At 41.9% G+C, this 24,842-nt stretch overlaps 1 protein-coding gene across 1 annotated transcript in view; it reads right to left on the reverse strand.

Annotated features, from left to right (window-relative positions):
• Positions 1-645: 645 nt before the first annotated feature.
• The window catches only part of LOC132399351 (LITAF domain-containing protein-like), a 29,902-nt gene continuing 5,705 nt past the window's right edge, over positions 646-24,842 (reverse strand). The window contains exons 2-4 of the mRNA XM_059979604.1: positions 7,300-7,465; positions 5,430-5,583; positions 646-2,410 (exon numbers count right to left, since the gene is read on the reverse strand). Coding sequence (XP_059835587.1) covers positions 2,302-2,410; positions 5,430-5,583; positions 7,300-7,453 — 417 coding nt within the window. The 5' untranslated portion in view covers positions 7,454-7,465 and the 3' untranslated portion in view covers positions 646-2,301. The remainder of the gene's footprint in view (positions 2,411-5,429; positions 5,584-7,299; positions 7,466-24,842) is intronic.

The raw sequence follows: 24,842 nt of genomic DNA on the forward strand, positions 1-24,842 counted from the left end.
TTTTGGCAGGAGATAGGGAAGAGAAGTTGTTTGAGAGAACCAGCCGTAGGATTCAATCCAATGGGAGTGAACAATTTGATGGAGTCCAAGAGGGAAAATTCTACTTGTGATCACTGAATAGGAGTTGGTGCCACGAATACAACAGACAAATCAGCTTTTAGAATTGAGCTCCAACCTTGTACATAATTGACTGTTTAAATTATAATAGGCTTTTTTGGGTTTTTTTTCTTTCTTTAATAACAATTTAATACATATACTTACATTTATAAATATAATTTATTTAAAATTGTGTTAGACAGTATTCACATAGATTGGGGTTTGGGTGGGCGGGACACCCTAACTTCCTGGTCTTGGTAGGACCCAAGTCATACTGACCCTAGATATACAGAGTCTGAGAAAGGTGGTGTTCTCACCACTCAGTCCACTGGCTCTTAGCAAGGGGTTAATGAGCCACATCTCTAGAGATATCATCTGGTAAAAAATGGTTTCACATTTATTTAGCAAAGCAATTCCATATTACAAAACCATAAATATGAGCAAACTGAACATTCCTATACCTGTATATTACTATAAATCACATACATCAAAAGAGCCTGGTCATTGGAAATTCTTTGAAACCCTTCAAGAAAGAACGCAAGAAACAAATTCATGTACAAAATATATTTTTATTATCCATTACAAGACCATTACAAAAAGCTTTGGTAGCACTTAAAGTCATACAACAAAACACATTCAATCATAAAAGAGCACACACTTTTAGTGAGGCCCTCTTCACTTTTCAAAGTGAGCTTCAAGAGCAGATCTACTGGCTTAATATAATAGAATTTATAACAATATTTAAATAGCAATACAGTCTTAATCATTTAAAATAGTTGAAGTATGTTAAATTGATCACATTCCAGTTTGCATAGATAACGCAGACAAAAATTGAAGCTTGGACTTTTAGTAAAACAGCTGTACTAGGCTCAATAAACATCTGTCCACAATTTCTCATTATGTATAGGTCAAACATAACTCCTGGGAATTCCTAGTTGCTGAAAATAAATGAAGAATTTAAAACCAAAATCTACTCACCATTATCTGAACTGAAGTCAGGAGGAGGTGTGGTGTAAATTTAAACCCATGATCAAGCTAGATACTTCTCTGCACACTGCCTAAATCTACTTGAGTGAAGAGAAACAGGCATTTAATCTGATCCTATCAGCTTCCTGCCATCCTGATAATAGGGAAGATTTACATACATCTTCCAATGATTTCAAAATTATTCACTTTACCAAAATATTAAAATTTCATCATTGGAATTTTCCTCATCACTAGCCCATCACCCTGATACTTAGTAATATCCAAGATTGAAAAAAAAAATCAGACTTCCCTAGCCACGTAGTTTTGTGTTCAATTTCAATTTTCCTAAGAGCCTCGATGAATATCTTTTTACAGTACACAACTGAATCATGTGCAAATTAAACTTCAGTTTAGTTGGCAACTATTAAGGAATTTATTTTGCCTGAATCAGCAAAATATATAGTCAATGTCATTACCAATCATGTGCACTTTAACAGTCAATACAGAAACACAAAATCTGTTTAAATACAATTCTTCCTCAAATTATAATTATAGTACATTTTTCCCATGAACTGACACTTTACCCAGTCCCAGTGCAAATGAAGGATTATTAAGCAGGTTATGAAATTTTAAAAATGCATTTTGAAAGTGCAAGTACATTCAATCTTCACCATCAAATGTGAACTTGTTCTGCAATGCAGTTCCTTTATTCAAAGTAAGAAAAAGAGAAATCATGGAAATAATCAAGTGCAAAGCTATGTTTCAGATCACGGACATACTGCACTTAAAAAAGATAGAATATTGTTTATTAAGATGTTTGTTTAGCAAATTGTCACTGGGAATGGAATAAAAACAGTCTACTATAAATATTACCAATTAAAGATATTATGTAAAGGTGTAATTCAACTTCTTGGTGGGCCATTTTCAGAAGGGATTTCAATCAAAAACTACCCTTCACAAACAAAAATCTCGTGCAAATAATTCAAAATTAAATGATTAAGGATGAATTGCAAATTATCTTTGCATAAATGATGACCAATGACATCTGCAAGAGTACATATCTTCCATTCACAGATTAAGTTAGAGATACAAGCAACAGGTATCAAGGAAGAAAAATGCCCAGAGCTAATAGCTGGGAGCATCCATCTTCAAGTAAAAAAAAATCTCATTATGCAAGTTAAAAATAAGAAACAGCATGCAAACTTCATATTTTATAGAATCAAGTCTTGAGGAAAGCTTTTACATGCGTTTGAAGCACCCAAGGTGCGCTCCACAATTTGGACAGTTGTGGTCCACATCCAGAAGGCTGTCAACACAAAATGGGATCAAGCAGCAGCCAAATACACACCTGGAAAAGGCAGAAAAGTTAAACAATTACAACTGACCTCCAAAAAAAAACAGATCACTTGCTGAGCAGCTTCTGAAACAGTTGTCAATATGGAAATATTGACCATTTTATTTCAGCATATTGATAAGGAGTAGTGTAGTGGTCATCTGAGCAGGAGTGCAAAATGGAATCCTGCATCTGGTTTCAACTCAAGATGCACATGGTAATGGTATGCAAGTTGCGTGTATGAGTGCACCTCATCTCAGCAGGGGATTTGTACATGCTGCCTGCCTTCATTCCGATGCGCCTTTTTCAGTTTAAGAATGAAAAGAATCCAACCCATCCAGCAATTACCTTTCATAAAGAAATAACTACATCAACCCACCTTGTTCTTGGTTGCTCTATCTCCTTTCCTTTCATGCACCTAGCCAATTTTTGGGTGTTCATTGTATTTGTTCAATTGCAGAAAGCACAGGAAGAGACAGAGAGAAATAACCCAATCCATCAATCAAGACAATTTCCCTTGGTTTCAAACAAGAGGATTTCTTCTAGCAAACACACATTTTCACAATCTCATTTGCTATAGTCAATGTAACCTTGATTAAAATGCTTTGCTCAGCAGATAGCAATGAACAAATCGGTTGTTTTTTTTCTACTTGACCCGATTTGCAGATATGGGATCATGTTTCACTTCACATGATCTAGACTAAGACAACAGGGTAGCAGAGCTAATCCCTCACAGCTCCAGTGATCCATTCTGCACAGTAGCATAGTGTAAAGCACAACCTTCCACTGTCCAAAGACATTGGTAGATTAATTGGTCAATACAAATTGTCCTGTGATTAGGCTGGGATTAAATCGGGTGGTTTAGGCTGGAGGGCATAGCTCAACATGCCTATTCTGCACTTGTTGTGTATTTAAAATCCCAAATTCCAGTGCTGTGTGGAGTTCACATATTCACCCTGGGACTGTGAAGGCTTCCTTAAGATGCCCTTGTTTCCCCCAAAGATGTGGATTGATTTGTTGACTGCCCACTGTAAATTAACATAACTGGGTGGATATGGGGTAGAATCTGGAATTCCAAGCAGAATAAAGTGGGAAATGTAAATAGTATTTTGATGGTTGACATGATGTGTTGAAAGATCTATTTTTGTCCTGTATGACTTTATGATCAGTACAACACCAGGGCAGCATTGTACTAAATACAACCAAAAAAAAAGGCTTCAAGGACATTTCTAAGATCCTCCATTGAACTAGGTCATAGCATGGTTTTCTCAGGGGAAAAACTGGCCTGAGAAATCTGTTGGAATTATTTGAATAAATTAAAAACAGGATAAACAAATGAGAATTGGGTGGATGTTCTATACTTGGATTTTCAGAAGGCATTTGACAACATGCTACAAGTTAAGAGCCCATGATATTACAGGAAAAACTCTAGCAGTAGTTGATTGGCAGGATGCCAACACTGGGGATAAAGGGAACCTTTTTCTGGTTGGCTGCTGGTAACTAGTGGTGTTCCACAGGGGTCCTTATGGGAGTTTGTGGAAGATACAAAGATAGGTGGAGGGTAGTTTTGAGGAAGTAGTGAGGCTATAGAAGGACTTGGACAGACTAGAGTAATAAGTGGCGGATGAAATACAGTGTTGGGAAGTGTACAGTCATGCATTTTAGTAGAAGAAATCAGGGTGGATTATTTTTTAAATGCAGAGAAAATTCAAAAATTTGAGGTGCAAAGGGACTTGGGAGTCCTTGTGCAGGTTTCCCTAAAGATTAATACGCAGGTTGAGTTGGTGGTGAAGTAGGCAAATATGATGTGAGCATTCATTTCAAGAGAACTAGAATATAAAAGCAAGGACATAATGTTGAGGCTTTATAAGCCACTGGTGAGGTCTCACTTGGTGTATCATGAGCTGTTTAGAACCACTTATTTAAGAAAGGATGTGTTGACATTGCAGAGGTTTCACAGGATGTTTATTGAAAGTAATTCCAGGATTGAAAGGTGTGTCATATGAACAGTGTTTGATGGCTCTGTGCCCAAACTCTCTGGAATGCAGAAGAATGAGGGGTGACCTCATTGAACCCTATTGAATGGTGAAAGGCCTCAATACAGTGGATGTGTAGAGGATATTCTCTGTGGAGGGAGGGTCTAAGACCAGAGGATACAGCCTCTGAAGAAAGGGGAATCCTTTTAGAACAGAAATTAGGAGGAATTTCTTTAGCCAGAGAGTGGTGAATCTGTGGAATTCAATGCACTAGGTGGCTGTGAAGGCCAAGTGACTGGTATGGTTAAGACACAGTTTGATAGATTCGTGATTAGTCAGGTCATGAAAGGATATGGTATCTCTGGAGGACTTTCCCCTTGTAACCACCAAGGCTAGTGTATGTCTATAGACCATAAGCCATCAGAGCAATGTTAGGCCATTTGGCCAATTGAATCTGCTCTCTCTTATGTCCTACAAGCCTCTGTGATCTCCCAGGTCTTTCTGCACATCTCAGCCAGCGTACAGCTTCTCTTTAAGGAGATGTATACAACGCCTGCACGATCCGATTCTCCCACCTAAGGAAGCTAACTGCCATTCAATAAATGGTACAAAGATTAGACAGACACCAATACCATTGAATGACCAAACAACACAAGAAGTCCACAATAATTTAGATTTGGCCACAAACAGAGAGTTTCCAGTTCTTTCTTTTATCTTCTAATTATACTGAAGATGGATGATCTGACAAATTTTCCACTTGGTGATTAGTTTCCATTTTATCTCAAATTCTAAGGATTATTTGGCTTCTATGTACATATCCCAACCCAAGCAATGTTCCATTAACTTTATCCAAAGAGATAGACTGCCTTGCCATTTGTACTTGTCAGAATGCTTCATTTATGTCTCTGCTTGTGATGATGTGTAGTGAAAATGCATAAACTTGTACATGAAACTGTAGAGAGAGCTTTAAATTTTTTTTATGAGAACTGCGAAGCACAGATATATTACAATACACTCTTAAGAATTATTTTACAGTGAATGCTTATTTGTCCACCTACCCAAACAGGAAGAGACCTCCACAGCTGATCCAGGTCAGTGCTCCCGGTGTATGGCGAACACGTGTCACCACTACCTGACGACAAGTGGGACAGGTTGTCTGCACTGGCTGTGCACCTAAATTCTGAGATGGCTGTACGTATACTGTCTGCACCACTAAGAGAAACAGAGGAGTATCTCATCAGACCAACCCGCACAAGAAGTAAAAATCTAGAAAATACAAAATTCCAAAACAGGACAAGAACACTGAGCCTTCTGTGCCTGTTCCCGTCATACATGAAGAATCTTCTGCCTTCTCTATCCACATAACTCCCCATATCCAGAAGGTTATTAATGAATGAACTAAACAACTAGGCCTCCATTGCCAACTTTGGAGAGTGAAATCCAGAACTTCAGCATCCTATACAGGAAGGCATTTCTCGTCCCGATCTTAAATGGATTTCTCCTCATTTCTAGACTGGTTCTACAACATCTCAGCTAGGGAATACCACATCCCTGCACCCAGCTGCTAAAGCCTTTAAGGATTTTATAACATTCATCAAGATCACCTCTCATTCTTTATTCTCTGGTAATTTGTAAGTCAATTAGAGGAAACATCCTTTCAGTTTAGATATCTTCAAAGATCTCATTCTTATAAAGCATGCCTAGTCTATCCACTCTCATGCAGCAAACCAGCGTCCCAGGAACCAATCTGGCAAGATTTGTAAGCGGATTAAATTTTAAGGTGAGGAGATCAAAACTCCAGATTCAATCTCAGCAAGGCCCTATAACAGCAGAAATTCCTTACTCCTTGAGTCAAATCTTCATGTAATAAAAGCCAACAAAGCACAGGATGACATCTTCTATACAACTTACCCTACTTGTAAAGTCCGCTCCCGACCAATAGGAACAGCTATCGCAACAGCACGCTTTTGAAAACTGAAGAGAGATATCTACTATGTCTGAGCTAGCATTTTCCCTTTACATTCTGTCTTTCTACACTCCCACACTCTGCAGGCACAAACCCGTCTCCAATGGCAACAGGACTCTGCTACTACTTAGTCTGCTGCAACCTTTGAGGGAGATATCCATCTCTCATTAGTGCATACCACAAGTACGCACCTAAAAAAAATGCGCAAATCGGCTAGTTACTATCAGCGTATACTGTGGTGGAATCAACCACACTCCTCACCACCTATGGCCCCCACTTGTTCACAATTCCACAGCCAGGAAAAGTCAGCTCTGCTTCTGGGTGTTCGGCAATCAGCACAGCAAGGATTTAGCAACAGCTCTGCGCACGGAACGAAATATGGAGAGCATTTAAATAAAGTTGCCTTATGTTAAAACTACATTGATTACAGCAGGCAAAACTCCAGTAATCTGCTAACTTTATTATCTTACTGGCTTGGCATCAGCTTCAACTGGTTTTAACATTGACATTCTTACTAAGTTCATCAGGGCCCTGTTCCTATGCTCCCAAGAACACACCTATTTCATTAGAATATTTTTTATGCTACTGTGTGACATTAAAATTTAAAAGTGTATTATAAAATTAATACTCAACAGTGCAGAAACCAACCAGTCTGCTACCAAAATCTTGATGGTACTAGATTAGCTGAGATCTACTGTAATTATTAAATTAAAATTGTAACTCTATAATTAATATTTTTCCTCCAAATCTCCAGGTCAGAATTCCCATTCAAGTGAATGGAAATTCCAATCCAGTAGAAAATCAGTGATAAGTACTCACTGGATGTGTGGCAGACTTCACAAATAATGTGATGACCCAGGAGCTTTAGGGCTCCAGAAAGGTCATTCAACACCGTCATCCACAGCCAGTAAAAAGTGAGCCATGAAGAGCAGGAGTTTGTTTTGAAGTACTGACACACTCACCAACAGGAGGCTGAACAGGTTGGACGGGGTATGAAGGTGCCATAGGGGCCCCCATTGGAGGCCCTGGAGGGTAAGGAGAACTTGCAGGATAACTTGGTGGTGGTACTGAATCACTGTAGGCTGGGGGCGCACTGCTGATAACTTTTGAATCCATTAGCTTGATCACCTGGAACAGAGAAAGGTTATTTAATCATCTAATCAGGAATCAGATATAAAAACAGTTTAAATTGTGAGGAGTTTTCTTGCTGGGTAACAGAGGAGATGCTTCGATAGACACAAAGTACACTGCAGATGCTGTGGTCAACTCAACATGTACAAAAGCTGGATGAACTCAGCAGGTCGGGCAGCATCAGTTGAAATGAGCAGTCAACGTTCTGGGGCAAGACCCTTCCTGACGTAGGGTCTCGGCCCAAAACGTTGGCTTCTATATACACAGTTCACCTTTTGAAAAATCAAATCTGTGCTGGTTCACAAGGCAAGCACATTCTCCTACTGGTTTCCTTTTAACCACTATTTTATCTCATGAGCCATCAATTCCAGACCAATCTGTCAACAATCTACATACACCAGGGACAACTTAGAGCAGTCAATCGACCCAATAACTAGCCTGACTTGGAAATGGAAGGGAACCAGAGGAAACCCAAGGCAACACATTCAACATGCTGCAAGAACTCAGTAGGACAGGGAGTATCTATGGAAATGGATAGATAGTCATCATTTTGAGCAGAGACGATAGTTCAGGACTGAGAAGGAAGACAGCCAATTCCAGAATAAAAAGAGGGGAAGCGGGGAAAGAAGGCCAGCTGGAAGGTGATAAGTAAAGCCAGGTGGGTGGGAAAGGTCAAGGGCTGGTCAAGGAATCGGATAAGAGAGAAGTGTGGACCATAAGTGAAAGGGAAGGAGGAAGGGACCTGGGGGAGCTAATACACTAGTGAGAAGAGGTAAAAGGCCAGTGTGGGGAACAGAGAGGTCACAAGGGCAATATGCAAATAACAGGGAGCACTGGTAGGGTCAGGATCAAAGCCATGTCACTGGAGCCTTGAAGGAGAAGTACTACTTGATCCTGAGCCACCATGCAAATCCCAACCTAGCTTCAGGCCAGACTCCTGACCAGAACATCGATATACTAGGCACTTGGTCCTCCAAGAAGCCCAAACTTGCCATGCCTTTCTTTTCCCTATCCCAGCACCCTTGATCTAAAAAAAAAATGCAATCCTATTAATTATTTTTCCATTAACTATTCCAGCTTACTAGTTAAGTCCCAACATGTTGAATGTGCTCATCTCCAACCATGTACCTTTAACCACTGAACCCACCACCGCCTTTCCCATAACTACTCTAAACATTAAAAGGTCAATTGCTCCATTACACTGCACCACTGCTTGCTGTGTAGCCAATGGACTACAGCCAAATCAAACAAAGATAAGACACAATGAACCGAAACGTTATTGTGGCATTAGTACCCCTAGTAACCATACATATGTGGGAAGATGTATAGTAGAAAGCATTCAAAACCAAACTAAAAGAGCGTATGTTAAATCAGCTAGTTCTGCAAACTCACGAGAGGAAACAAAATGGGTAGACACTCTAGCACTTTTCTAAAGTTACACTTCCCCAAAGTGGCAGAACACCAGAGTCCTAAGGGAAAAGTGTTTAGCATAAAAAAAAATCCAGAAGAACATCTTGGTTTTCATACAAAAGTGATCCTTAAAAATTAAAAAGTCTAATAACAGTAACGCTGGAAATGCTCAGCAGACCAGACAGCATATTCAAGCTTTAGTAACTGTTAATACATCAATTAACGTCATATTCATGTGCTGTACTGTTCTCTGTTCTATAATAAATTTGACAATTGGTCAAATGAAGCAAGAGATCATGAGATAAACAGGTCCCAAAAACACTTAATACCTTGTTCATCCCAACCTTTAAAGACTTTGTCAGTCATGGAAGGGATTAAAAAAAAATTAAGGAGAATGGGAGATGATAATGAAAAATTCACTAAACCAAAAAATTTCCTAGATTGAGACCAAATCCTTAAAGTTTGCTTAACAATTATCTTATCTGTTATTTTATTTGTTCTATAATAAATCTTAAGAGAAGATAAAAATATATCTAAAAGTCTGTGCACTGTTAAACTTTATAAATTGGAAAAGTAATTTAGGAAAGGTCCCCAGATACCATAAAAAGAGTGTTTCGAATTTAAGACTGAGCAGCGGATCTTTTCTAAATTTAAATAAGACATAATATCACGTAGCCATTGAAGATGTGTAGGAGGGGTAGACTCCTTCCATTTAAGCAAGATTGCTCTTCTTGCTAAAAGTTCGAGATGGGGCACAAACTGACGTTCAACTGCATTTCGTCGTTAAAAGCGTCCATTAATCACCAATTAAAGCATTGAGAAAGACAGACATTGAGGCAAATGTAGAAGACGAGTGAGAGTTTCATTATTGACAGCCAACCTTTTGATTGCTGCTGGAGAAGGAATCTGTGAGCAGCCCATTGCTGTGTGGCTCGCTACGGCAGGCAGGTAGGTGTCTCTGCCTCAGGAGACATAGAAACATAGAAAACCTACAGCACAATACAGGCTCTTCGGCCCACAAAGTTGAGCTGAACATGTCCCTACCTTAGAAATTACTAGTCTTACCTATAGCCCTCTATTTTACTAAGATTCATGTACCTACCCAGAAGTCTCTTAAAAGACCCTATCGTATCCGCCTCCACCACCGTTGCCGGCAGCCCATTCCATGCACACCGCTCTGAGTAAAAAAAAACCTACCCGACATCTCCTCTGTACCTACTCCCCAGCACCTTAAACCCGTGTCCTCTTGTGGCAACCATTTCAGCCCTGGGAAAAAGCCTCTGACTATCCACACGATCAATGCCTCTCTTCAGTTTATACACCTCTATCAGGTCACCTCTCATCCGCCGTCGCTCCAAGGAGAAAAAGCCAAGTTCACTCAGCCTATTCTCGTAAGTCATGCTCCCCTCTCTTTTGATGGATGTCGGTGATAGTATAGGATGCTATCATGGCTCTGTGTTATATATTGTATTATCGCGTTCATGGACTGTGGACTTTTTCAGACTTGTGGTTTTTGTATTCTGTGTTGTGCAAGGGGAAAGTGATTGGGAGTTGATGTGCTGTTAGTGTTCTGTTGATTTTTTGTGCAGGGAAGTGGTTGTTTTTTGGGGGGTCAATGTTCATGTTCCATTTTGTACAGGGGAAGGTGTTTTTGGGGTGTTGATGATTGGGATGTCATTCTTTTTTGCATGGGGAGAAAAGGTTACTTCCTGTAACCTTTAATGCCATAACTAATCAAACTATCAACCTCTGATTTAAATATACTCAATGATTTGGTCTCCACAACCATCTATTGCAATGAATTCCACTGATTCACCACCCCCTGGCTAAAGAAATTCCTCCTCATCCCTGTTCTATATGGTTGTCCCTCTGCTTTCAGGCTGTGCCCTCTGGTCCAAGATTCACCCACTATAGGAAACATCGTCTCTACATCCACTCTATCTAAGCCTTTCAGTATTCACTGGGTTTCAATAAGATCCCCTTTATACTCTTCTAAACTCCAGTGAGTACTGGCCCAGGGACATCAAATGCTCTTCATGTGTTAACCCTTTCATTCCCAGAATCATTCTCATGGATCTCCTCTAGACCCTTGCCAATGTCGGCAAATCACTTCTTAGATAAGAGGCTCAAAACTGCTCACAGTACTCCAACTGCAATCTGACCAATGCCTTATAAAGCCTTAGCATTACATTGTTGCTTTTATATTCTAGTCCTCTTGAAAGGAATGCATTTGCCTTTCTTACCACCAACTTAACCTGCAAGTTAACCTTTCCTGCACAAGGCTTCCCAAGTCCTTTTGCAATGCTGATTTTTGGATTTTCTCCCCTTTTGGAAAACAGTCTTTGCCTTTATTCCTCCTACTAACATGCATGGCCATACATTTCCCGACATTAAATTGCATCTGCCATTTCTTTGCCCACACTCCCAGTCTGTCCATGTCCTTCTGCAGACTCTTTGCTTCTTCAACACAACCTATCTTTTTATCATCTGCAAACTTGCCCTCAAAGTCATCACGCAAACACGAGGAAATCTGCAGATGCTGGAAATTCAAGCAACACACACAAAATGCTGGTGGAACACAGCAGGCCAGGCAGCATCTATAGGGGGAAGCGCTGTCGACGTCTCGGGCCGGGACCCTTCGTCAGAACTAACTGAAGGAAAAGGTAGTAAGAGATTTGAAGGTGGGAGGGGGAGGGGGAAATCCAAAATGATCGGAGAAGACCGGAGGGGGTGAGGTGAAGCTAAGAGTTGGAAAGGTGGTTGGCAAAAGGGATACAGAGCTGGAGAAGGAAAAGGATCGTGGGATGGGAGGCCTAGGGAGAAAGAAAGGGGAGGAGAGCACCAGAGGGAGATGAAAAACAGGGAAGAAGTGATTATGAGAGGGACGGAGAGAGGAAAAGGGGGGGAATCATTAAATAAATAAGGGATGGGGTAAGAAGGGGAGGAGGGGCATTAATGGAAGTTAGAGAAATCAATATTCATGCCATCAGGTTGGAGGGTACCCAGACGGAATACAAGGTGTTGTTCCTCCAACCTGAGTGTGGCTTCATCTCAACAGTAGAATGAAGTCACACTAAGGTTGGAGGAACAGCACCTTATATTCCTTCTGGATAGCCTCCAACATTGATTTCTCCAACTTCCGTTAAAGCCCCTCCTCCCCTTCTTACCCCATACCTTATTTATTCCCCCCCTTTTTTTCCTCCCTCTGCTCCTCTCACAATCACTCCTTTCTTGTTCTCCATCTCCCTCTCGTGTTCCCCTCCCCGTTTCTTTCTCCCTAGGCCTCCCATCCCATGATCCTCTCCCTTCTCCAGCTCTGTATCCCTTTTGCCAATTACCTTTCCAGCTCTTAGCTTCATCCCACCCCCTCCTGTCTTCTCCTATCATTTCGGATTTCCCCCTCCCTCTTTCAAATCTCTTACTATCTTTTCTTTCAGTTAGTCCTGACAAAGGGTCTCGGCCTGAAATGACAACTGTATTCTTCTGATAGATGCTGCCTGGCCTGCTGCTTTCCACCAGCACTTTGTGTGTGTTCCTCAAAGTCATTAATTCAGTTATCCAAATAATTGACATACAATATGAAAAGAAGTGGTCTCAAAACCAACCCCTGTGGAACACCATGAGCCACCAACAGCCAACCAGAATAGGCCCCTTTTATTCTCACTCCTTACCTCCTGCAAGTCAGCTAACCTTCTATCCATGTTGTCCTTAACTTGTTGAGCAATTTTACATGCAGCACCTGGTCAAAGACCTTCTGAAAATCCAAGTAAACAACACCACTGACTCTCCTTTGTCTCTCCTGCCTGTTATTTCCTCAAAGAATTCCAATGGATTGGTCAGGCAAGCTTTCTCCAAGGAAACCATGCTGAATTTGGCCCATTTTATCATGTGCCTCCAAGTACCCCGAAACCAAATCCAGAATAATGGACTCCAACATCTTCCCAACCACTGATAGGCTAACTAGCCTATGATCTCCTTTCTTCTGTCTCCCTCCCTTATTAAAGAGTGGAGTGACATTTGAAATCTTCTAATCCTCCAGAACCATTCCTGAATCTAATGATTCTTGAAAGGTCATTATTAGTGCCTCCACAATCTCTTCAGCTACCTCTTTCAGAACACTGGGGTGTAGTCCATCTGGTCCAGGTGACTTGCATATGTTCTTTTAGACACAACTCAGTGATTCCACAACATTATACCTGCCAATCTCTAAATGTACTACAAGATCATGCATCTTATTACGTATATCATGTGCATTCAACTATAACACCTTCAGTCATCACCCTTTTCAATTTTGCTCCATGTTACATCTCAAGTCATCCCACTGACTGTAATTTCCCACTCCTTCCTTAGTTTCACTATGCAATGCATCGACTTTGATATTGCCCCATTCTCAGCCCCATCATTCAGGTTCCCATCCCCACCAAATAAGTTTTAGATTAGATTATGAAGACACTCAGTCCTCAGTTATTGTCATTTAGAAATGCATGCATGCATTAAGAAATGATACAATGTTCCTCCAGAGTGATATCACAAAAAAGCAGGACAAACCAAAGACTCACACTGACAAAACCACATACAGTTACAGCAGTGCAAAGCAATACCATTATTTGATAAAAACAGACCATGGGCACAGTTAAAAAAAAGTCTCAAGTCCTGATTGACTCCAATAGTCCCCAATCTCAGGCAGCAAAAAGGGAGAAACTCTCCCTGCCATAAACTTCCAGGCACTGACAACTGATGCCTTGGAAGCACCTGACCACAGCAGACTCGGAGTCCTTCTGAAAACTTTGAGCCTCCAACCAGCCCCTCCAATACAGTCTCCAGAGCACCATCCTCTGCTGAGCGCCTTCAACCTCGTCCCAGCCGCCGAAACAAGCAAAGCCGAGGTCTCGGAGGCCTTCTCCTCCAGAGATTCCGGACCGCACAGTAACAGCGGCAGTGAAGCGGGCATTTCAGAAGTTTCTCCAGATGTTCCTCCGCGCTTCACGTCTGCCTCCAACAAATCAGGATTGTGCACGGATCCCTACTTAACAAGTAACAGATATCCATCTCCAGAGAGGCCACGCACGCTGTGTGGCGCCGCCATCTTCTCCTCCTCCTTTTCACAAAAGGTCTACAAACCTGCCTGCAAGAATATTGGTCCCCTAGGGTTCAGTTGTAACCCATCCTATTTGTACAGGCCAAACCATCCAAGAAGAGATCCCAATGATCCAGAAATCTGAAACCCTGCCCTCTGCGCCACTTGATCAACCACTCATTCATCTGTACCATCATCTTACTCTTGTCCTGACTATCACATGGTACAGGGAGCAATCTAGAGATTACTACCTTGTGGGTCCTGCTCTTCAGCCTCCTCCTAACTCCCTATACTCACCGTGTAGGACCTCTTCTCTCTTTCCACCCACATCATTGGTGCCAACTTGCACCACAATCTCTGGCTGCTCACCCTCTCCAGAATCTTCTACAGCTGTTCTAAGACAAGTTGCACCCTAGTACCTGGGAGGCAACACAACAGCCTGGCATCTTTCACAGCAATAACATTTCCTGTCTGTTCTTCCCCCCGCAAACTATCAAGTCTCCTATCACTCTGCCTTGCCTTACACTGCTGAGCCTCAGGGTCAGTCACAGTGCCACTGCTCTGGCTGCTGTTGCTGTGTCCTGAGAGGTCATTCCCCCCCCCCCAGCAGTATGCAAAGGGATATGTTTGTTGATGAGAGGAATGACCACAGGGAACCTTGTACTGACTGCTTATTCCCCTTACTTCTCCCAGTGGTCACCCATCTACTATCTGAAGCCTGCACTCTGGATGTGACCACCTCATTAAATGTCTAATTTTCAGCCACCCAGATGATCGCGACTACATCCAGCTCCAGCTCCTAGACTTTGTCCATCAGGAACTAGAGTTGGGTGAACTTCCTGCAAGTAGAGTTAGCAGGGAGACTGTTAGGTACTCTGAAGTCCCACATCTTACAGGAGAAGCATTCCACTGCCTGAACTACCATCCCATCTACACTTGTTAAAGCTCCACCTTCTCAAGCTTGAAGTTCTAGCTTACGCTTGTTCTTGCCCAAGCCTGCTGAGCCAAAGCCTGGCCACTGTAATACTGTCCACTCCAACAATGACCACTCCACTTACACCTAGTTTTTTTTTAATTATTGGTGCCCGCTGAGTCCCCAAGAAATAATTATGATTGTAGCTGCCGAAAAGTTCCGAAAGGCACAAAGTCTCATGAATGAACGTTTTCTCACGATGAATGCAGCCCAACGATGACCATGCCATCTTCTCGCAGCTACCATTAGGCAAGAGGTAATGAAGCCTGAAGTCCCACACCACCAAATTAAAGAACAGCTACTTCCTTTCTACCACTCTGTTCCAAAACTAACTTACTCAACAATCACTACAGTTTAGCAACACCATGACAACTTTGCACAAAAATAGACTTTTTTTTGCACGCTTTAGAAACATAGAAGACCTACAGCACAATACAGTCCCTTCGGCCCACAAAGTTGTGCCAAACACGACCCTACCTTAGAAATTACTAGGCTTACCTATAGTCCTCTATTTTTCTAAGCTCTGTGTAACTATCTAAAAGTCTCTTAAAAGACCCCATCATATCTGTCTCCACCACCGTAGCCGGCAGCCCATTCCATGCACTCACCACTCTCTGAGTAAAAAAACTTACCTCTGACATCTCCTCAGCATGTACTCCCCATCACATTAAACGTGTGTCCTCTTGTGGCAACCATTTCAGCCCTGAGAAAAAGCCTCTGACTATCCACATGATCAATGCCTCTCATCATCTTGTACACCTCTATCAGGTCACCTCTCAACCTCCATCGCTCTAAGGAGAAAAGGCCGAGTTCGCTCAACCTATTCTCAGAAGACATGCTCCACAATCCAGGCAACATCCTTGTAAATCTCCTCTGCACCCTTTCTATGGTTACCACATCCTTCCTGCAGTGAGGCAACCAGAACTGAGCACAGTACTCCAAGTGGGGTCTGACCAGGGTCCTATATAGCTGCAACATTACCTCTCGGCTCCTAAATTCAATTCCATGATTGATGAAGGCCAATACACCATATGCCTTCTTAACCACAGTCAATCTGCACAGCTGTTTTGAGTATCCTATGGACTCAGACCCCAAGATCCTTCTGATCCTCCACACTGCCAAGAGTCTTACCATTAATACTATATTCTGCCCTCATATTTGACCTACCAAAATGAACCACTTCACACTTATCTGGGTTGAACTCCATCTGCCACTTCTCTGCCCAGTTTTGCATCCTATCAATGTCCCGCTGTAATGTCTGGCTGTCCTCCACACTATCCACAACACCCCCAACCTTTGTGTCATCAGCAAACTTACTAACCCATCCCTCCACTTCCTCATCCAGGTTATTTATAAAAATCACAAAGAGTAAGGGTCCCAGAGCAGATCCCTGAGGCACCCCACTGGTGACTTATCTCCATGCAGAATAAGACCTGTCTACAACCACTCTTTGCCTTCTGTGTGCAAGCCAGTTCTGGATCCACAAAGCAATGTCCCCTTAGATCCCAAACCACTTTACTTTCTCAATAAGCCTTGCAGAGGGTACCTTATCAAATGCCTTGCTGAAATCCATATACTCTACATCTACTGCTCTTCCTTTATCAATGAATGTGTTTAGGCACATCCTCAAAAAAATTCAATCTGGCTCGTAAGACACGACCTGCCCTTGACAAAGCCATGCTGACTACTCCTAATCATATTATACCTCTCCAAATGTTCATAAATCCTGCCTCTCAGGATCTTCTCCATCAACTTACTAACCACTGAAGTAAGACTCAGTGGTCTATAATTTCCTAGGCTATCTCTTCTCACTTTCTTGACTAAAGGAACAACATTTGCAAACCCCAAACCTCCGGGACCTCTCTCGTCCCCATTGATAATGCAAAGATCATCGCCAGAGGCTCGGCAATCTCCTCCCTCGCCTCCCTGGGGTACATCTCATCTGGTCCCAGCGACTTATCCAATTTGATGCTTTCCAAAAGCTCCAGCACATCCTCTTTCTTAATATCTACATGCTCAAGCTTTTCAGTCTGCTGAAAGTCATCACTACAATCACCAAGATCCTTTTCCATAGTGAATACTGAAGTATTCATTAAGTACCTCTGCTATTTCCTCCGGTTCCATACACACTTTCCCAATGTCACACCTGACAGGTCCTATTCTTTCACATCTTATCCTCCTGCTCTTCATTTACTTGTAGAATGCCTTGGGGTTTTCCTTAACCCTGCCTGCCAAGGCCTTCTCATGGCCTTCCTATTAGCCTTATAATCTTCTAAATCTCTAACATCACCTAGCTCTCTGAACCTTTTGTAAGATTTTATTTTCTTCTTGACTAGATTTATTACAGCCTTCTGCTGTAATAATTGTACACCACGGTTCCTGTACCCTACCATAACTTCCCTGTCTCATTGGAATGTATCTATACAGAACGCCACAAAAATATCCCCTGAATATTTGCCACATTTCTTCCATGCTTTTCCCTGAGAACATCTGTTTCCAATTTAAGCCTCCAATTTCCTGCCCGATAGCTTCATAGTTCCCCTTACTCCAATTAAACGCTTTTCTAACTTGTCTGTTCCTATCTCTCTCTCCAATGCTATTGGAAAGGAGATAGAATTATGATCATTGTCTCCAAAATGCTCTCCCACTGAGAGATCTGACACCTGACCAGGTTCATTTCCCAATGCCAGATCAAGTAAAGCCTCTCCTCTTGTAGGCTTATCTACATATTGAGTCAAGAAACCTTCCTGAACACACCTAACAAACTCCACCCCATACAAACCCCTTGCTAAGGGGATGCCAATCGATATTTGGGAAATTAAAATCTCCCATCACGACAACTCTTATTATTACACCTTTCCAGGATCCGTTTCCCTTTCTTCTCCTCAATATCCCTGTTACTATTGGGCATCCTAAAAAAAAACAGCAAGTTATTGACCCCTTCCTGTTCCTTATCTCCACCCACAGAGAGTCCATAGACAATCTCTCTATGATGTCCACCATTTCTGCAGCCATGACACTATCTCTGATCAACAGTGTCAAGCCCCCAACTCTTTTGCCTCCCTCCCTATCCTTTCTGAAATATCTAAAACCTGGCACTTGAAGTAACCATTCCTGTTCCTGAGCCATCCAAGTCTCTGTAATGGCCACCACATCATATCTCCAAGTACTGATCCACGCTCTAAGCTCATCTGCTTTGTTCACAACACTTCTTGCATTAAAATAGAGACATTTCAAACCTTCAGTCTGAGCACGTTCCTTCTCTATCACCTGCCTATCCTCCCTTTTCTCTATTTGTGAGCCAACTTCCTCTTCCCCAGGCTCTTCAGTTCAGTTCCCACCCCCCAACAATTCTAGTTCAAACTCTCCCCAGTGGCCTTAGCAAACCTCCTGCCAGATATTGGTCCCCCTGGGATTCAAGTGCAACCTGTCCTTTCTTGTAAAGAAGTGTATATTTAATTTAGGTTTTCTTAATGCTATGCTCATGTTGTTATATGCCTCTCAGTGCTGCATCAAACAAGAATTCCATTCAACCTGTGCAAGCACATACTTGAGATAATTTCAAATTTTACTTTGAACTATGCAAATTCATTGCAGATTTTATTCTTCCTTATAATTTCGATTTGATTCAAATAAAGTTATCAAAGTTATCAAACTGCAAAGAAAGAAACAAAGACAAGAGTTATGATCAGAAATAGCAGTATTACTACTTCCACCTCCACTTCTACTGTAAATCTAAAGCCATTTCATTGGGTCTCCTGCTGATGATCTTGTAGGCCAGAAGAAACTGCAGTCTGATCAAGGACAGGGGCAGCAGACAAGCCAGTTGTCTTTGTTTCCCCCATTCTGTGGACTCTGAACAGTTTTCTTGCTCTTGGATAATCTAATCAGAGCAACTGAATGTGGGCAAAGGAAGCTTCAGGTAATGATCTGCTAAACCTGAGACCATTCTCAAACAAATAGCCAATTGTTATGTAAGGGGAATGGACTCTGAACTGATCCTTGCTCTGGGACAATCTAATCAGAACAATATACTTGATACCATTCTCAGAGGGAGTAGCTACTTGTTTTGTAAAATGCCAGACCTGCAATTGGTAATCTCGTTAGACTCTGTCTGGGTTGCCTCATTTACCTGGTTTGGACCAGTCAGAGTGTAACAACACAAATACACAAGGTTCGGGTGGGCAGAGCTATGAAACAATGTTGGTCATAGCCCTGTACAATGACCAGTAAGAGAGTGACCCAGGTAGGTCAGGTGACCTTGAGCCAATGGGATGGAGATCCAATGGTTCAATTGATGAGGAACAGTACAAGACTCAGGAGCTCCAAATACGCAGGAGCGATAACTCTCCAGCAACCAGAGACCAACCATCGCGGATAAGAGGACCCCACGGACACAAGGAGATTGGGACCACGAGTATCACCTGGGCAGTGTAGACTCCTTTTCTGGGTAATATCCTTTTCTCTTCATTGACTGTTCATGGACTGTCAGGGAATTCTAGTAGGGTGCACACAAGGACAGTTTGTGAACCCACATGCTTTTAGTTGAAACCATAAAAGTTACTTGTCGGTAGCTACAGATTCTCTGTGCCTCACTGATCATTATTACAAGGGGTGATTCTTGTAGCGATCTTAACATTAAAAAAGATTGAATGCAAGTATTGCAATAGAAAATCATCCAGCGCAGCATAAAGCCACATGTTTCTCTGTAACCACATAGATTCATGCCATCATTCAACTTTATTTACCAAAAAGGCAGGAGTTTGACAAGGCACCACATCAAAACTGTAGCTCTTCTCTCTCTGCTTTGAGGTTAGCAAGCTCAAAAATAGGATAGACACTAGAATTGTTCCACTGCTAAACATTTAGATAGAGAAAAATCATCCAGCTGTAACTGAACTATCTATGAGATATCTACTTCAAAGTATCAGCCTTTCATGTTACTTGTTGGACTACCACTTCCTGTTGAAGTCACCCAATATTCCTCATTGACAAAAAGGTCAAGATTAAAGTACAGATATACTGTTCTAAAATCTAATACAACTGAAATGCACTCTGCTGAAAGAGCCTGAAATTCTACTTGAAAGCTTAAGCACCAACTTATTTTAAAGTAACTACAGTAGAAAATAAAAATCAGTAAAATTTATGGGTGGCACACAAACAGAAGCATTTCATGGTATCTCAGTACATGTGACAATAATAAACAAATATAATGATCAAGTATCAAGAGCAATCCCTGTAGTACTCTACTAATTACATTCCTTCAGCCTGAAAAGGACCATTTTTCTTCCCACTGACTTCCAGTTTTCAGTCTATGCCAACACACTTCCTCCAATACTTTGGCTCTTAAATTTATACACCAGCCTAATACATGGCATTGTACAGAATGCGTTTTGGAAATCTAAATACACTAGATCAACCAGGTTCCTCTCTCAGCTTGTCTGGACACGCCCCTTGCTGACTGCTCCTGTGGCTCCTCCCACAGGCCCCTGTATAAAGGCGATCTGAGGCCTGACGCTCGGCCTCAGTCTCCAGGACATAGTATGATGGACACTCACTCCTGGTTCCTTCTTCCAGTCAATAAAAGCCGATATCTCGCCTTACGTCTCAGTGATCGTGCATCAGCTTGTCAAATCCTTAAGAAAGTAACTGAACAAAATCTGCTGCCATGATTGAGACAAAGCTGGGATATATCAAGACAACAGAAAGAGATTTGCTTTTGAATGCCCCACCAAATCCTGAGGCTGAAAAGATTCACTCTACATAATAACTTCCTTTGTACTTCAGTGAAATATATCCGGATAACAAGATTATTTGCAAGCCTGCACTGAAATATCTAATTACAATATTTCAGTTTACAGCAGACACCAGAGAACTGAACTATGGACTGAGCAACATAATGCAGCTGAAGGCTTTCCTCCCAGATGAGCTCAATACCTTCTATGCTCATTTTAACCATCAAAACATGGAAGTACTTTCCCGAACTCACAAAGCCTCTGAGGACCCTGCGATTTCAGTCTCTGAGACCGACAACAGAGCATCCTTTAAGGTGAATGCATGGAAAGCACCCAGCCCAGATGGGGAGCCTGGCTTAGTACTATAGACCTGTGCTGATTATCTTAATCTCTCACTTCGGTAGTCTGAGTTACCCATCTACTTTAAGCAGACTTCAATTATACCAATGCCCAGGAAGAATGTGGTAACCTGCCTCAATGACTATCATCCACCCAGATGAAGTGTCTTGAGAGGTTGGTGATGAAACATATCAACTCCTGCCTGTGGAGCGACTTGGATCCACTCCAATTTGCCTACTGTCACAGCAGGTCAACAGCAGATGCCATTTCACTGGCCCTTCACTCAATCCTGGGACATCTGGACAACCAACATGCATACATTAGGATGCTCTTTATTGACTACAGCTCGGCATTCAACACCATCATCCTCAACATGCTTCAAGTCCTTGGCCTCAATACCTTCTTGTGCAATTGGATCCTTGATTTCCTCACTTTGGATTGGCAATTGCATTTCCTCCACAATCTCCATCAGCACGGGTACACCACGAGGCTGTGTGCTTAGTTCCCCATGCTACTCACATTATACTTATGATGTGAGGCTAATCCCAGCTCCAATGCCATACTTAAGTTTGCTGACAACACCCCTGTAGTTGCCCGAATCAAAGGCGGTGATGAATCAGCATATAGGCAGGAATTTGAAAATCTGCCCAAGTGGTGCCACAACAACAACCTCTCACTCAATATCAGCAAGACCAAGGAGCTGATTATTGACTTCAGGAGGAGGAAACCAGAGGTCCATGAGCCAGTCCTCTTCGGGGAATCAGAGGTGGAGAGGGTAAGCAACTTTAAATTCCTCAGTGTTACATTTCAGAGGACCTGTCCCTGGCCCAGCACAAGTGCAGTTACAAAGAAAGTACAGCAGTGCAACTTCCTTAAAAGATTGCGAAGATTCAGCATGACATCAAAACTCTGACAAACTTCTATGAATATATGATGGGGAGTGTATTGACTGGTATCACAGCCTGGTATGGAAACACCAATGTCCTTGAACAGAAATGCCTACAAAAACTACTGGATATGATCCAGTCCATCACGTTAAGCCCTTCCCATCATTGAGCATATCTACACAAAGCGCTGTCACCATCATCAAGGACCCCCACCACACAGGCCATGCTTTCTTCTCACGACTGCCATCAGTAAGAAGGTGCAGGAGCCCAAGGACTCACACCACCAGGTTCAGAAATAGTTATTATACCTCAACCATCTTGAGCCAGAGGGGATAACTTCACTCATTTTCACTGAATTGTTCCCACAACCTATGGACTCCCTTTCTTAGAACACAAAAATTTACTCATTATAGACCTTGCAGCCCACAATGTGCCAACCACGTAGACTACTCTAGAAGCTGCCTAGAATTACACAACCGCATTGCCCTTTATTTTGCTAAGCACCATGTACCTATCTAAGAGATTCTTAAAAGACCCTATTGTATCTGCCTCCACCACCGTCACTGGAAGTGCACTCCACGCACCAACCACTCTGTGCTTACTCTGACCTCTACTCGGTACCTGCTTCCAAGCACATTAACACTATGCCCTCTTGTGGCAGCCATTTCAGCCCTGGGGAAAAAGCCTCTGACTATCCACACAATCAATGCTTCTCATCATCTTATTCACCTCTGTCAAGGTTACCTCTCATCCTCTGTCGCTCTAAGGAGAAAAGGCCAAGTTCACTCAATCTTTTCTCATAATGCACGCCCTCCAAACCAGGCAACATCCTAGAAAATCTCCTCTGCACTCTTTCTATAGTACTACTATAGTATATAGTATTATAGTACTCCCTGTAGTGAGGTGACCAGAACTGAACACAGTACTCCAAGTGGGGTCTGACCAAGGTCTTATAGAGCTGTTAATTTCTTCATAGCTCATGAACTCAATCCCACAATTGATGAATGCCAACACACCATACTGCTTCTTAACAACACAGTCACTTGCACAGCAGCTTTGAGTGTCCTATTGACATGGACCCCAAGATCTCTCTGATCCTCCACACTGCCACGAGTCTTACCTTTAATACTATATTCTGCCTTCAAATTTGACCTACTAAAATGAACTACTTCACACTTTATCTGGGTCCCCATCTGACACTTCTCAGCCAGGTTCTGCATCCTATCGATGTCACACTGCAACTTCTGATAGTCCTCCAGACAATTCACAACACCCCCAACCTTTATGTCATCAGCAAACTTACAAACTCATCCCTCCACTTCCTAATCCAGGTCATTTATATATATATTTTTTTTAAAAATCACAAAGAGAAGGGGTCCCAGAACAAATCCCTGCGGAACACAAGCTCCATGCACAAGATGACCCATCTACAACTACCCTTTGCCTTCTGTGGGCAAGCCAATTCTGGATCCACAAAGCAATGTCTCCTTAGAACCCATGCCTCCTTACATTCTGAAGGAGTCTTTCATAGAGAAACTTATTAAATGCCTTATTGAAATCCATATACTCTACATCCACTGCTCTACTTTCAATGTGTTTTGTTATATCCTCAAAGAATTCAATCAGGCTCGTAAGGCATGACCTGCCCTTGACAAAGCCACACTAACTATCCTTGATCAGATTATGTCTATCCAAATGCTCATAAATCCTGTCTCTCAGGATCTTCTCCAACAACCTGCCCACCACTGAAGTAAGACTCACTGGGCTATAATTTCCTAGGTTATCTCTACTCCCTTTCTTAAACAAGGGAACAACATTTGCAACCTTCCAATCTTCCTGTACTTCTCCCATCCTGTTGATGATGTAAAGATTTTCACCAGAGGCTCTGCAATGTCCCCCCTCGCTTCCCACAGTAACCAGGGGTATATCTCATCCACTCCTGACAACTTACCTACATATTAATGGAAACTTTGCCTCATTTGCGCAGTTACAAGCAGCTTACAATATCCTTGCATCTAGTTTTTTTTTAGATGTTTACAAATTCATGATTATGTTAGGAAATATATACCTAATTTTGAAGTTTTAGACAAACACGAGTCCCTGGAAGCAATAAATAAATTTGATCCGGTTACTCGTAGTGCTATATCCTATTTTTACCAGATCCTACATAATGGAGCTCAGGTGAATACTGCAGGTCTTAAACAGGCATGGGTGGATGAATTGGATATAGAACTGACAGAAGAGGTCTGGGATGAGTGTTTAAAGAGTGTACATGATTGTTCGGTCAACATCAGACACAGACTTATACAGTTTAAAACAATACATAGACTCCATTATTCCAAAGAGAAGTTGCACAGCTTCTACCCTGATGTTTCACCAGTTTGTAATCTGAGAACAGTAACTTGTCACATTCATTCTGGTCATGTTGTAAGCTTTATGCATACGGGAGAAGTATTTTTCAGTTTCTCTGAGGCTTATGGGAAGCGGTGTGAACCACACCCACTCATAGTCATCCTTGGAGCAACAAGCTCCCTATCTTCAGTCAATAAGTATGAAAAAATGACTATTGTTTGGAATGGTGATTGCTAAGAAGTTAATCCTGCAAATGTGGAAAATGGACTCTGTGCCTACATACGACCTGTGGCTGAGAGAACTGGCAAATACTTTACATTTGGAGAGACTGAGACTATGTAACGAGGACAGAGGGGACATCTTTGAAAGGATCTGGGCCCCTGTATTGGACTTGCTTATAGGGTGATTTTTGGTGCTGTGCACCTCTGCTGTGTATGTTTACTTTTGCCTTTATACTTTTCTCCCTTTTGCTGCTCAATATTTAACTTGATTTTGTTATGGTCGTGGTTTTTGTGGATGTGCTGTATTTTTCTTGTTGTTTGTTCGTAGAAAAAAAAACTTTTAAACTTATCTAGCTTAATGCTTTTCAAAGGCTCCAGCA

Source organism: Hypanus sabinus, chromosome 9 (assembly GCF_030144855.1).
Source record: "Hypanus sabinus isolate sHypSab1 chromosome 9, sHypSab1.hap1, whole genome shotgun sequence".
In the NCBI taxonomy this organism is placed as follows: domain Eukaryota; kingdom Metazoa; phylum Chordata; class Chondrichthyes; order Myliobatiformes; family Dasyatidae; genus Hypanus; species Hypanus sabinus.